Raw genomic sequence first — 14809 nt, 5'->3', positions numbered from 1 at the left:
CTGGCTCTATATCTCTGTCTGGCAAGCGCACACGCCCTATAGCAAAAACCTCTCCAAAAAAAAAAAAGGAAATGGAGAAACCAGCAGTTGGCATAATGGCTATGTCGCTGGACTCCCATGTGGTCGATCGCGGTTCAAGTCCCGGACCCAGTGGCTTAAACTCACACTGGGTGTGTGCGCGTGTGTGCCCAAGATCCAGAGAGAAGAACAGAGGAGAAGGGATTGTGACGTGGCCATCCCCCCAGGGGGTGATTTCTATCTCTCTGTCTTTCAGGCGAGTGCACATGCCCTATAGCAAACCTCTCCCCCGAAAAAAAGAAATGGAGAAGGGAAATGGGGTGGTGCGTGTGTGTCTCAGCTCTGTCTCTGTGTATCTGCTTTTGTGTCTGTAGGGCTGCCTACGACTGTGTCTACACGTGCAAGCATCTCAGGTGTGTCCGTGTCCACGTCTGCTGTGTTTCCGTGAGTGTGGTGTTCGTCTACATGTACTTGTCTGTGGGCATTCATGTGCCTGTATGTACTTGGATGCGCATGTGCACTTCTATCTGCATTTACATGTGCTCGTGTGCAGACGGCATGTACTGGTATGTGGGGGGCGGGGCTGGCTGATCCCAGCCTCTCTTACTCCTCCACATGAGGATGGTCAGGCCATGGTGGGACCGAGCCCAGTCTGATTTGGTGACTCACTCCTGATGCCGGGGGCCGTGGACCAACAGGTCCCCACCCACGGTCTGTTACTGGGCCATGCGTCTGGCTGGGTTTGCAGCCGAGAGACTCCGTGTCCTCTACTCCCCTCCTCCTATGCTGGAGCCAGCTGGAGCCACCCACATCCCACATGGAGCCCCCGCCAGGCTGAGGACAGCCCCCAGGCTGCCTGCTGCTCCAGGCTGTGCTGGGTACAATCGGGCTTTGGGGCCAGAAGAGCTGCTTGGCTGAACTAAGGGGCGGGAGCCAGGGGGACAGCTGCTAGCCCACTGGACCTGTCCCTCTGCATGCAGGGCTGGGCTGCAAGGTGCAGGGAACATCCTGGTCAGGGCAGCTGCGGCCTTAGTGCCCTGTAGGACCTCCAGCAGCTCATGCACGCTCTCTGTGTCCCAGCTCCTTGTTTGTAAAGTAAGCAGCCAGTTGGGGCCAGCAGATAGCATAATGGTTACGTCGCTGGACTCCCATGGAATCGACTGTGGTTGGAGTCCAGACCTAGTGGTTTAAAACTCATCCCCGGGGCATGTGCACGTGTGCCCAAAATCCCAAGAGGAGAATAGAGGAGAAGGGATTGCGGCTGGGCAGCCGCCCCCCCCTGGGGGTGATTTTTCACTTTCTGTCTCTGTCTCTATGGCAAGCACATGTATCCTATAGCAAAAATCTCTCAAAAAAAAACAAAACCTCACTCCAGGCATGTGTGCATGCATGCCCAAAATCCCGAGAGAAGAACGGAGAAGGAACTGTGGTGTAGCCATCCTCCCTGGGGAATGATTTCTTGCTTTCAGTTTGCCTCTCTGATGAGCACATATGCCCTATAGCAAAAAATCTCTCAAAAAATAAAATAAGATAAAAAATAAGGGGCCGGTGCCAGCAGAGACACGACACAGCATTGCAGAGCTGTGCGTGGCACAAAAGCCCCTGGACAGCGTGGCGAGCGATGCCGAGAGCTGTTCAAGATTCTGCCTTGCAGGCTGGGGGCCCCAGTGCTAGCTGACACAACCAGAGGAAGGGGGGCCTGCTCCCCATGGGGTGTTTGCTCATTAGAGCACAGGCCTGGGGGCCTGGGTAGGGCATGCCTCATGTAGGGCATCTGCCGGGGGCACCTTGTTCTCATTCTCATGGGGGCCACTGCCCTGCCCTGCTCACCCGGCTGAAGAGAGGGAAGTGCCGACCTCCCTGCAGCCTCCGCCCTCTCTGTGCTGGTACCCAGGTGTCTGTCTTTTGCAGATTCTCTTCCATCTCTCTGGAGGCAGACCTCAGCCCCCTCACGGTCCTCCCCTCTCCTTTAAGCTATCCAGTGTGGGGCCCAGAGGGCTCTGGAATTTCTGGCCTCATCCCTCTGCCGATTTTACAGACCTGGTAAGTGAGGTGCAAAGAAATCCAGCAACTTTACCCTGGGCCCAGCTCCCTCCACCTCTGCCTCCTGCCCCCTCAGGGGCTTGGGCTTTCTGCCATCTACACTTGACCAAGTGTGTTCCCCGACAGCACGGGCCACAGGGGGACGTTTCCAGGACGGGACACCAAGAGTACAGTGCCTTGTCCACAGAGTCACAGTGACTCAGAGGTCAGAGGGGACGACCGGGCCCCCTTCCACTCCAGATCTGGTGCTGGCCCCTCCACCCTGGCACACCCCTCCACGCTGGCACACCCCTCCCTTTTCCTGCCACCCCTGACAGTGGCCAGCACACTTCTCTGCTTTGGTGCTCTTTATCTCTTAGGGAAGTAGCTGGGGAGTCGCGGTGGGGGGGGGGCGGGGGGAGGCGTGTGCGGACAGAGTCTGGCTCCTGTCCGCTAGGTTGGCAGACCTGCAGGGAAGGAACAGAGGTGGGCCTGAGTGAAGGGCTCCGGCTGGGTCTGTGCCCTTAGCCGCCCCTGGTTCCCCCAATCTCCCACCCCTCTACTCTAAGGCTGAGATCCTAAGGCAGGTTGGCTTAACCCAGAACTCCAATAGCTGCCCCCGCACAGGGAGCAGCTATGGGCCCCAGCCCACACCTACCCAGGCTGCAGGCTCAGCTGGGTGCCATGAAGCGGCTGCTATGAGGCGTGTCCCGGTAGAAGGGGTCTACTGAGGTCAGAGTTCTGCAGGGAGGCAGCGAGTGGGAGGCAGGGTTAGGTGAGGAGAGCCTGGGCCTTCTCCCTTGCCTGCCCCTCCCTGTGAGCCAGCCCATGGCTGAGGCAGGGCGGCCAAGCCACAGACATTCTCTGTCTGCCAACTCTGGGTCATTGTTGGTATAAATGTCATTTTGGAGGAATGGAATTGAGCAGAAAGGAGTCGCAAGTGAGAGAGAGCCACAGTCCATTCATCTTGGGATCCATCCCAGAGCCCCGGGCAACCCGGTGGGGAGGAGCAGCGCACGCACTGGGGGAGTGTGTGGAGAGGAGGGAGCAGCCTGCACGGCAGGAGGGTGGAGGCAGAGGCAGGGAGCACAGACAGAGGAAGGGAGGAGAGGCAGGGGTAAGGCCTGGAGGAAGATGAGCACAGGGACAGAGCTGGGCTGCGGGGTAGAGGGCTTCCCACTACCTTCCCACATGAGGGTGCAGGCGCCGCAGGCTCTCCGTGGGGTTGGGGGTGGCCTCCATGCGGGTGACAGGTTGGTTGAGAACATAGCCGCTTGACATTTGGGGCTGGATGCCCCCTCGAGTCCAGCCTTCCCGGTCTAGCCCCTTGGGGATATTCTCAAAGTATCTGGAGCAGAGGGACAGGTGTCAGCCATCACTGGCTTCTGCTCACCTGCAGCCTCCCTCCCTTCTCCACCGGGAGCCTCGGTCCTTGGATGTGCCAAGCCTCCTTGCCTTTGCTGTGCTGTCCTCTTTGCGTGGCACACCCTCAACCCCATCCACCGAGGGGATGGGAGGAGCCAGAACTCAGGAAACTAGCCTTCCCCTCCTCAAGCTGGGTACCTCCCAGCACCCCACTGCTAAGACAACACTTTGGAGTGTAAAAGGACTATCAGTGATGCCTGTATCCCTGGCCTGCCTGCACCTTGGCGCTGAGGACCCTGCTGCACCCACTTCTTGCTAGGCATTCAACTCTTTCCATTTCGCCAGTGCTTCCACTGTGCACCAGGCCAGTAAGACATGAGCCGCACTCAGAGCTTATAGAGAGAGCAATGAAGAAATCAGTGAGGGGCCGGCAGAGGCATAGTGGTTGGGGTACTGGACACCCACATGGCTGACTGTGGTTTGAGTCCCAGACCAGGCAGCTTGCTTTCTTGCTTTCCCTCTTTCTCTCTCTCTGCTCCAATTAAAATAAATAAAATAACAATGATAAGTAAAGTTAAATAAAACAATTCTTATAAAAAAGAAATCAGTAATTACAAGTAGCAGGGGCTCTCAGCCCACCAGCAAGAACCAGCAAGTATGCTTAACGTCCCTGGGAGGAGCTCAGGACTTCAGGACACACTGACAGGAAGTCACCCAGGCTGACTGGGGCCGGAGGACTGCAGAGCCAGGAAGGGGAGCATTGTCTACAGGGGTAGGGACAGTTGGCCCTGGGACACGGGAGTGAGCTCCTGCCCCTGCCCCACCCTCTGCAGCACTAGAGCAGCCGCGGTGCTGACTCTTCTGGGCTGCTCGGGCATGCTTTGTCCTCTGAGCCTCAGGCTCCCCATCCCAGAGAGGAGGGACGCTGACCCAGGATGACCAAGCACCCTCCCAGCTCAGACTGTCTGTGGTTGCGCGTGCACGGGTTGTTCCCTCGGCCGGAACACTTCCTGAAGCTGTCTGTGCTTGGCCACTACCCACACTTCTTTTGGGTCTTGGCTCAAATGTCACCTTCACAAGGTGGATTCATGCCCCACCCCACCTCTCCTGTCCTCTCTCCCTGCTCATCACCTAACACACACCCCCTCCACATATTGATCGATGGTGCTCGTCAGGCGTGCCTCCTCCCCTGCGGAAGGTGGAGCAGTGCAGAGCCTTGGCCTAGCACATGTCCAGGCACCCAGTCAGGGCTCAGGGAAAGGCTGCCAAGAGCTGTTCTTGAGCAGATGAGTCTGAGGAGAACTGGACTGGACAAGGCTGGGAAGAGGCGGAGCCTGAGTAAACAGTGAGGGGCGGGGACCTTGAAGACCAAGGAGTTGGGAGGCACAGTGTGGGCACAGATGACAGAGGCTGTGAGGGGAAGCGTGGTTGCCCAGCTCACAGGATTTTGTCCTCAAAACTAAAACTTCCTTTTCACCAGTCCTGTGATGCCCTCCCCAACTGCCCAGGCCCTGGGAGGCTTTCTTTCTAGGGCCTCCTCCTGAAAGGCCTCTCTGATGTCCAGGATACTCATTCACTCTTCACCCAGGGTTCACATGGCAAAAAGCTTATTTTCTGAGGGAGCGCCAAGCCCAGCTTCCATGGGCTAGAAATACTGTGTCAGGAGACGCTTTCATTGCTTTGGAGCCTGTGTTCTCCCCACGCCCACCGCCTGGCCACCAACGGCCCATACTGCATCTCTGCCCTTGGCAGGCTGGAACCTGCTGTGTCTGAGCAAGACAGCGCCTGGAATGTAATGTTGCTCCTGGCGACAGGCGTCAAGTAATGACCAATGGATGTGAGGGTATAAATACCCCAGCTCTTTCACCCTTGGACTGGGCTAATTCTGAGTTGTGTGTTTTACACCGTTTTCTAGTCTCCCCAGGGAAGAGCTGGCTTAATAACACACGCTTTAGTAGCTGCCTTCCTTTCCCCTCCCACTCCACCACACTCTCGCTCTTGCACACCCGATAAAGTACTTGGCTCGAATCCTTGCCTCAGGGTCTGCTTCTAAGGGAAACCACACTAGCTCAGTGTTGGTCTTCTCCACGAGGCTGGAAGCTCATGCCTTGCCCCAGACCCAGTCTCCCTGTCTGGCCAATGGATCTCAGTTGGTGGACAGAAAGGGGGCCTCACCCTTGGTTGTAGGTGGTCAGGTACCGATTATCCCTGTCAGAGTCGTAGGGGCTCCGGACGTAGCTGGGGTTGTTCAGGCTGAACCCTGTGGGCTCCTGCATACAGAGGGGTGGGCAGGGAACCGTCAGGTCAGGAACAGTAGGGATTTCCAGGGAGACCTAGGTGCACCAGGCCTCACCTTTTTCCCCACGGTCTCCCGGCCAAGCATGGCAACATTCGTCTGTTGCATCCTCTGGGGGTTCTGGAACTGCCAGTGGTTCATGCTGCTGGGTTCTACACCGGAAGGGGGCACCTGCAGGGCCAGAGCCACAGAGAGACTGGGGTGGCCAGCCAGAGGCCCACACACCCTACCTGCCCCTGGCCCCAGGGCCCCTGCCCTTCAGTTCCAGTAAGCGTCTAACTTGCTGCTTCAGAGCACTCCTGCCACCTCCAGTCCCCTGGCCTTGTCCCCCCACCTGAGAGGCCTTTCCGCCACATTCCCCAAAACCTAATTCTTCCCATGTTTTGATGCTGGCCCAAAGGTCAGCTCCCCCATGAACCCTTCCTGCTCCTCCTTCCAAGGGGTCTTTAAGTCACTCACTCTGGGGTTCAGAGTCCTTTCATTCACTCGGCTGAAGCTGGTCTCCCGCTCCGAGCCTCTGGACAACACCGGCAGGAACTCATCTCCCTGGGGGAGCAAAGCAGCAGCAGCCCTCGGAGTGTGGCTTCCCCTCCCACGGCCTCCCCTGCCCGATTCTAACTGTTTCCAAGGGGTCCCCAGCTCCCCCAGCTCAGCTCACGTGAGGGTGAGTCATGGGGAGATAATCCGATTTGGTGACACTCCGGCCCGGGAGGAGGACCTGAAATAGGCCCAGGAAGGAGCATCAGCCCAGGTGGACAGCTCACTCTCCTGCCCTCAGGCCACCCGCCTGCCCCTGCCCAGTGCTGAGCACAGACAAGGCCAGCACAAAGGGGAAGAGTAGGGAGAAGGAAGGGGAGGCCATGATTCTCAATCAGAGCCAGCAGGTGAGAGTGGCCTTGGCCACGCCCCTTCCCCTCTTTGAGCCTCTGGCTTCTCATCTATAAAGGAGAGCTCGACCAGAGCAATGGCTCTGACCCATGCTTTTTCCTCAGGTATCGCAACTCAGGGCACTGCAGCTCACTTTTTTATTCCTTCTCAGAGTCTTACCACAGGGCATGTGCACTCATCGAAGAGGCAGTTTTTGTTTTGTTTTTTTAGGTTTTTGTCATAGGGCACAGGCACTCGCCAGAGACAGACAGAGAGGGAAAATGAGAAATCCCCTCCGCAGGGGGCATGGCCACTCCACAATCCTTTCTTCTCCATTCTCCTGGAATTTTGGGCATGCACACATGCATGCCTGGCATGATTTTTAACCAGTACCTTAACCACCATACCACCTACTGGGTTTGAGAGATAGATTTTTTTTTTTTTACTTATTTATTCATTTAATTTGACCAGAGAGAGACACAGGGTGTGGGGAGTGAGAAAGCAGGCCGCCCGTCTGGGACTAGAATCACGGTCAGCCATGTGGGAGTCCAGCATCTCAACCACCATGCCACCTGCTGGCCCCAAGAGACAGATTTTTTAAAAAGTCCGTTAAACTCCTAGACTGGAGGGCTTCAGTCATCCTGGGACTGTAACTGGGGCCCACCGACTTACGGGGTCTCCAGGGGTGGCCTGGGAGGGCGGCTGAAAGACAATGGGGTTCTTGGTGGACTGTTCAGTGTAGCCCGTGTCCTCCTTGGCTCCGATCGACTTCTTCTGCAAGAGATCTGCAGAGACAGCCCCTAGTGCTGCGGGCCACCTCCAGAGGCACAAGGTCCCCGCGGGTGCTGACTTCGTGATGGAGACCTGAACCATGGGGATCAAGAGTGGGGGGCACCAAGGAGGGACTCTAGAATCCAGGCCAGACAATAGGGGAGGAGCAGCGGGAAGCAAGAGTGGGGGCGGGCCAGGGGTCATGGTGGAGTCCCCAACAGCCCTCCTACACGCCACGCCGTCCTTGGGATCGGTAGGCCTCAGGCACTGAGGTCCACCTGGGGGAGACAGTTCCCTTACATCACCTCCATGTCCCTTCTCCTTCCACTGATGTCTTCTTAGTCCTGCCCAGCTCCAGGCTCCCCTGCAGGTCTCTCCCAGGGCGTTTGCCGTGCGCCCCCAGGGCGGGGGGGGGGGGGAGATCGACTGGGAGGGAGTATGCCTTCAGACGTGGACCTACCTGGCTGATTCGAAGGCTCCTTGAGATACTTGGAATTGTACTCAGAAGTCATGAAGCGCGGGCCCTGGAACACAGAGGGTGGAGAGACAGGGACACACGTGGACCAGGGCCCCGAAGGCCCTCGGCAGGGCTGGCAGTGCTAGATCTTCCTTATCCGTGATCGGAGCAGGCCTGTGTGGCACATCCTGAGAAGGGCAGGCCAGTCTGGCACCCACAGATCTCTCCCCTGGGGATCACAGTGCAGAACTTCCGCCAGGAGAGCCCCTTTCCCCTGCAGCAGTGGACGCTAAGTCATGCTGCAAACCCGGTTCCCAGAAATGAGCTGCAGAGCCCAGAGGACCCTATACAGGAGAACAGAAAGGCTGATGTCTGAAAATGCATGCTCACTTCACCGTTCCCTGCCCTGGGCCCAGGGCCTCGAGCTGGGGTAGGGTAGAGAAGGGTACTTAGGTATTAAATCATAAGATACATGGGCCAGCCAGGTGACATGGTGGTTAGAGCAGCTGGATCCCACATGGCCGAGTCCATGATTTGAGTCCCAGACCCAGCAGCTTGAAAACCATGCTGTGGATGTGTGTGCGTGTGTGTGCCCAAAATCCCAAGAGGAGAATGAAGGAGACAGGATTGTGGCATGTCCATCCCCCTTGGGGAGTGATTTCTCCCTTTCCTTCGCCCTCTGTCTCTCTCTGGGGAATGCACATGCCCTATAGGAAATTAAAAAAAAAAAAAAAGCAAGAACGCTCCTGGTGACCCTCTGGAACTGTTCTGGAAGCAGCGAGCTCCAGTCCTCTGCTTTCCCCAGTCTTTCCTGGTGCCCTGAGCGCGCACTGAGTTGGCTCTGAGATGAGTCTGGGCAATCTGTGTTGAAGGTGGGGGTAGGCGGCAGGCATGGCCCTTCTCCCAGCCCTGCAGCCTGGAACGGGACTGCCTACTCACATGTCGCCAGTTCTCCCACTCCAGAGAGCCCTTGCTCTGCGGCTGGTGGAGCAGGGGCATGGCCTTGGGCTCCAACCCAGCGATGGCCTGGGGCCCGTGCTCCTGGGTGTCAAAATGGACCTTTCTGACCTGGGAAGAGGGACCACCCATTACCTTCCAGGGCGGGTGAGGGGATGGCAGTCACTTCTGCCCCGTTCCCCGCCCGCTCAGAGCCCCACAGCGCTGTCATCATGCTGAAGTGAAGCCACGTCTGAGAGTGGCCCCGCAGACTGCAGCTCTTCACGCCACTCCAGCCCTTGCCTCCTGCTGCCCCGCGCCCTACGTCAGACACTCCGACTCAGGGTCTTGGCGCTTGCTGCTGGCACTGCCCGGAGCGTGCTCCCCTCCTGGAGCTGCGGTGGGGGACACTAGCCTCCCTCAGGTCTTTGTCCACCGTCTCCATAGCAAGCTCTTTCCCACCCTCCCGATTTACAGTCCCAACTCTTTCACTGCCGTGTCACTCTGTTTCTCATCTTGTATTGCTTTCTTGGCTCTTAACACTCGCAAATGTAAAAGAGATGTTCGGAATATGTCAGTGGGTTGGAAGAGTGAATGACTGCTGATGGGATGGTAAGAATGCTGACGACGATGATGACCGACATGAAGACGGGGTGATGACGACAATGGCGGTGAGACAGTGATGGTGGTGAGGAGGACGATGGGGCTGGGTTTTGTGGAGGGGATGGTGGCCGTCATGGAGATGAGGCTGGGAAGGAGAGGGAGTGTGACTGGGGATAGGGATGGTGGGGTGAGGATGAGGTGAAGGGAATAAGGGTGAGTGGACTCCCACCCCACATGTGGCTCCTCCATGCCCTGTCACCTCACCTTGACCAACCATGGGCAGTGCTGTCCCAGCCTGCTGAGGGTCCCCCACTCCCTGGTCCTCCCCCCACTCTATCCTACAGCTCCCCTCTCTTGGCCCGGGCCCAGCACTGACCTCCTTAGTGGTGGGACCCGTGTTGGGCTTCTCCCGCCCATAGCCAGAGCTGGCCTGGTATGGGTTCCAGGACACTGGGAACTTGCCATCAGGCACCTCCAGGGGGCGGTAACTCGGACTGGTTGCTGTCTGGAGATTGTCCCGGATTTGTTCCCTGGGTGGTTAGTGGGGAGGAAGGAGCAGGAGCTAGGACCAGGACCATGTGCTTTGTCTTTGGGGGGGCTGTGCTGCTTATGACCAGGGGCTTCCCCACCCCCTCAACCCTCCATGGAGGCCTCAGGAGATGCCTTGTCCTGTCACCCAGGGCCTGTGCGTCCTTTCCTCTACCCCAGGCCTGGGCCAGGATCCCTCTCCATGGACCCAGAGTTGCTGTGAGGAGCTCTGATGTCCCCGAAAGTTGAGACCCAGCAGGGCAAGAGTGAAAAGGGGTCGTATGGACCGTACTCCATGGCTGGGTTTTCCGGGGCGTCCAGGTTGGCTTGGTGTGAGACTATAGGCCGGTAATTCGACTTGTAGCCTGTCCCCATGTGAGTGCCTACACGGGGCTTGAACTCCTCACGACCTGCCAGTGGGAAAGCGGAGACACAGGAACTTAGGTCAGCTGGGGGGATGGCATCAGCAGGGTAGGGACAAGGTCAGGGCAACGCGATGGCAGTGACAGCACCCAGATGGGGCCAGCTTGACAGTGCCAGTCTTGGGGGGAGCTCAAGGGAGAGACCCGTTCTGTGGGACAGGCCAGAGGGCTGGTCCTCTCCTCGGGAGGGCCTTGTCCTTCCCGTCAGATCCTGGAGGTGGCCTGCATAGACTGTCCTTACCGTAGGAAGTGCAGTAGCTGGTGGCATAGAATTGCAGGGGGTCCATGCTGCCCCCTGAACTCATCTTCACGTAAGGGGAGACGACCCCCAGGGGCAGCTTCCCCAGCATGATGCTTGGCAGGGCCCCCGGGAGGGCTGGGGAGGAGGAGTAAGCAGGCTGGTCAGTCCAGGGCCCAGACCTGAGGACCAACCCCACAGAACCGGCCCCTGCTCCCAGGCTTCCGTCCTTCTCCCCTGACACCCCACCCCCCAACTTAGGAAGGAACTGACCATCCACACGTGGCTCACAGTCTCCTGTGCCTCCCCAACGTCTCCCTGCTAACTCCTCACTCCCCACGTGCAGCTGCAAACAGCTTCCCAGTGATGAAGGGTTTGCTCATAATAGAGGCAGAGCACCCCCAACAATCCCCTACCCAGGGAATTCCTGGGCACCCAGCTCAGATGCCCACACCCAGGCCCAGGCTCCCTGTCTTTCCCTCAGCTCCCCCTAGCTTCGCCACCTCTGGCTGGAAGTTGGCTCTGTTCTCCTGGGGCCCAACCGCAGCCGGCCCCACCCTCACCTGCCCTCAGTGACTCTGAGGTCCACGGGGCGCTGCTGGAGGCAGGAGCTGCTCCAGAGAAGCAGGCCCTGCTGGAGGTGGCCAGCCCGGAGAAACAGTGCATTGCCTAGCAACGGGTGCATGGCAACAGCGTCCCCATGCCTCTGAAGCCCTTCCAGAGCCAGGGCCCACTGAGGGGTTGACCTGGCCAGAGGAGGGAGGCCAGGAGCTGCCCAGGCAAGCCCCTGCCTCCATGCTCCGGCCTCCATCCCAGCCTCCTCTGCAGGCCTGGAAGAGTTGCTGTCTGAGTGACAAGAAATAAAAGATAATCCCGAACAATTGCGTCTATTTATCGAGTACCTCCTTCTCATCAGACACTTTACATCCTTTATCTCTGTCCATCCTCTGAGCAGCTCTTCCAAGGAGCTATTATTATCCCTATTTTCACATGGGGAGCAGGAGGCTTAGACAAGCAAAGTGACTTGTCTGGCCAGAGATCTTGCAATCATAAAACCATCAAATTGAGATCCCAACGCAGTGGATCCAGATCCCATTCTTGCACCTCTTGGTGAATTAATGTGTACTGTATTCTGCTGGAGCCAAGGCAGTGCTAAGCCCTTCACCTCTGTAATCCTCGAACCACTCTGTCAACTGGGTCCTATTGCTGCAGGGTTTGTAAGCCACAGCAGCTAAGACTGTGGCTTCCACTGGACCTGTTTTAGAGAGGTTTTTGCTATAGGGCTTGTGTGCTCGACAGAAAGAGAGAGACAGAGGGGCCAGCAGGTGGTGTGGTGGATAAGGGCGCTGGATTCCCACATAACCAACCATGGTTCAAGTCCTAGACCTGGTGGCTTGCTTTCTCACTTTCCCTTTCTCTCTCTCTCTCCAAATAAAGAAAAAAATAACAATAACAAATGGAAATAAATAAATAAATAATTCTTTAAAAAATTATTTAAAAAAGAGAGAGAGACAGAGAGACAGAAAGCAAGAAATCACCCCCCAGAGGGGATGGCAATCCCTCCTCCATTCTCCTCTTGGGATCTTGGGCACGCACGCACACGCGCCCAGTGTGAGTTTAAACCACCGGGTCCAGGACTCAAACCGCGGTCAACTACATGGGAGTCCAGCAACATAATCGGCAGTTGGTTGGCCCTGCCCCTGCCACTTTTGATGAGGCACTTATCCTTGTAACACCCATATCTCCATCTTAACCAAGGGTGCAACCACGCTCACCTCCAGGGTTGCCGGCAGATTTAACCAGAGCATGGAGTCAGCACTTGGCACATAGTAAATGCTCAGGTTTGTTTTGTTTTGTTTTGTTTGTTTGTTTTTTAGAATGAGTCCGTTTTATTCATCATCACCATGATCATTATTTTTAAAATATTTGACCAGGGAGACAGAGACAGATGGAGAGATATGGGGAGAGAAATTGAGAAAGCGAACCTCTAGGTCCAGGACTTGAACCTTGGTCGGCCATCTGAGAAACCAGCACCTCAACCACCAGGCCACTGGTTGGCCCCAGTGCTCAGTTTTTAAATGTTACTGAGGCCAGCCCATAGGCTGGTGGTTAAGGGAGTTGTCCCACGTGGATGACTGTGGAGTTCAAATACCTGACCCGGTGGCTTGAAAAACACTCAGAGCATGTGCCCCAAAACCCAACAGGAGGGAACAGTGAAGACGGGATGGCGGTGTGACCATGCTCCATGAGGGGGGCTGTCTCCCTCTCCCTCTCTCTCCATGTCTTTCTCAACAGTAACATTTCCTCATCATCCCCTCTGGCAACATTTTTAAAGTAAATAAAAATAAAGGCAGAGACCAGCAGATGGTGTGGTGGTTAAGGGCACTGGATTCCCACAGGGCCAACCGCGGTTTGAGTTCCAGACCTGGCGTTTGCTTTCTTGTTTTCCCTTTGTCTCTCTTTCTCTCTGTCTTTGTCTGATCAAATTAAAAAATAATAGTAACAAGTAGAATTAATAAAGCAATCATTCTTCTTAAAATAAATAAATGAATAAAAGCAACCATCCTTGGGCTTGCTGAAGGTACAGTGGTAACACAACACTCTGTGACGCTGGGACCCACATGGGAAGGTCCAGGTTCATGTCCTTGTGCATGATGGGAACACTCGTGCCCACGATGTGGGCGGCTGAGGCTGGGGAGAGATGGTGACATAAAGACCTTTTTGAGGGTGACTCTCTCTGTCATGGAAAATAAATGAATAAATAAATAAAGAAACTTCTCTTTTAACCTGCTATTCTTTTTTTTTTTCTTTCCTTTCATTTTTTTCTATAGGGCATATGTCCTTGTCAGAGCAAGACAGAGAGAAACATATAAAGAGTGAAAATGAGAAAGCACTCCCGGGGCGGGGGCGGGGGGAATGGCCATCGTGCAACCCCTTCTTCCTCTTTCTCCTCTTAGGATTTTGAGCATGTATGCACGTGCACCCAGCGTGATTTTCAAGTTGCTAGATCAGGGACTTGAACCACAAAGTTGGGCAACTGCCTTAACCACCATGCTGCCAGATGACTCAAAGTTGCTATTTATCCTATTTTTTCCCCATTTTTTTAGGCAGGAAAATTGAGGTTCAAGGGCGAACATCCAGGCTTCACAGTGGGAGGAGGCAGAGCCTGGACTCACTTCTGAGTGAGCCATTCCCTAAGCCATGTTCCTCTGTGACAGCCGGTTTGCCTCAGTTTGCTTTCAAGCTTGTATATATCGTAACAATCGAATCTCTGATGGTGGTGAGCTGGAAGGAGTCCTGATATGTAGCAGTTGCCAATGTCCATAGTGTAAATGCTCTCATCATGGCTGCTTTCAAATTACCAATGCAATCACTGAATGGGTACCCGGGAAGGTGGCATATCACTTTACTACTGTCACTATCCAGTATGGTAGATTAAGTAACCTCAAATGCATAAATAAGAGGAAAATGCACTAACATAATTAGGAGGTGATAAGTTTTAAGCATGTGTTATCTTTGCTTTTAATACAACGTATTAAGTTGCGAGTAGCCAGCTCACAAATTTCTTCAAAGTTTCACCTTCTGCTCTCTGATCAAGGGCTCCAGCGTACCTACTCCTGCTCTTAGGGGAGCAGAGGGGTGAACAAAGGGGAGGCTGCACAAAGGGAAGGGGTGCTGCCCTCGCCCCGAAGGTACCTGCCTTCATCCCTCAGTAACCTGCCTGCAGAGAGGGAGCTGCGGCCACATCTGACCCCCACAGAGCGGTCCTGGGCACAGAGGTGACCCAGGTCTAGGGAGGGTCTCAGGCAAGTACCAATCCTTTGGAGTAATACTTCTTTATTTAAAGTCTTAAAAAATATGTTTCTTTTTTTGAGAGAGAGAGAGATTTTTGCTATAGGGCACGTGCACCTGCCAGAGAGACAGAAAGCAAGAAATCAACTCCCAGGGGGGCTTGCCACACCGCAATCTCTTCTCCTCCATTCTCTTGGGATTTGGGACATGCATGCACACACACACACACACGCGACCAGCATGAGTTTTAAGCCGCCAGGTCTGGGCCTCGTGGTGGACTACATGGGAGTCCAATCATGTAACCATTACGTCATCTGCTGGTCCCCAAAATATATTTCTTTTAAGAGAGTGAGAGACAGAGAGTGAGAGACAGAGAGTGAGAGAGAGAAAGAAGCGGCCTCTGCAGGCTCTCAGGTTGTCCTCCCCCAGGTGGCCAGCATCATGGGCATGCATGCTCAGATGACCAGGGAACCAAACTCGTGATCCGTCATAGG

The 14809-nt window shown here is 55.5% G+C and overlaps 1 protein-coding gene across 3 annotated transcripts; it reads right to left on the bottom strand.

Annotated features, from left to right (window-relative positions):
• Positions 1-2398: 2398 nt before the first annotated feature.
• SAXO4 (stabilizer of axonemal microtubules 4) lies at positions 2399-11192 on the bottom strand. Of its 3 annotated transcripts, none has more exons than XM_006169648.1 (14): positions 11087-11192; positions 10527-10661; positions 10156-10273; positions 9712-9865; positions 8736-8864; positions 7800-7863; positions 7241-7353; positions 6360-6419; positions 6161-6247; positions 5759-5872; positions 5581-5675; positions 3224-3388; positions 2699-2781; positions 2399-2507 (listed from the first exon to the last, which is right to left on the bottom strand). In XM_006169648.1, the coding sequence occupies exons 1-13, from the start codon at positions 11187-11189 to the stop codon at positions 2712-2714; spliced, it is 1407 nt and encodes a 468-aa protein (XP_006169710.1). In that variant the 5' UTR covers positions 11190-11192; the 3' UTR covers positions 2399-2507; positions 2699-2711. The 3 variants fall into 3 exon arrangements, with proteins under 3 accessions (XP_006169710.1, XP_006169712.1, XP_006169711.1); XM_006169650.1 differs by lacking the exon at positions 11087-11192 and adding an exon at positions 10797-10893; XM_006169649.1 differs by lacking the exon at positions 6360-6419.
• Between the last annotated feature and the right edge of the window lie 3617 nt (positions 11193-14809).

Source organism: Tupaia chinensis, unplaced genomic scaffold, assembly GCF_000334495.1.
Source record: "Tupaia chinensis unplaced genomic scaffold, TupChi_1.0 Scaffold147351_1, whole genome shotgun sequence".
Lineage (NCBI taxonomy): Eukaryota > Metazoa > Chordata > Mammalia > Scandentia > Tupaiidae > Tupaia > Tupaia belangeri.
This window is presented reverse-complemented; position numbering and strand designations above follow the sequence as displayed.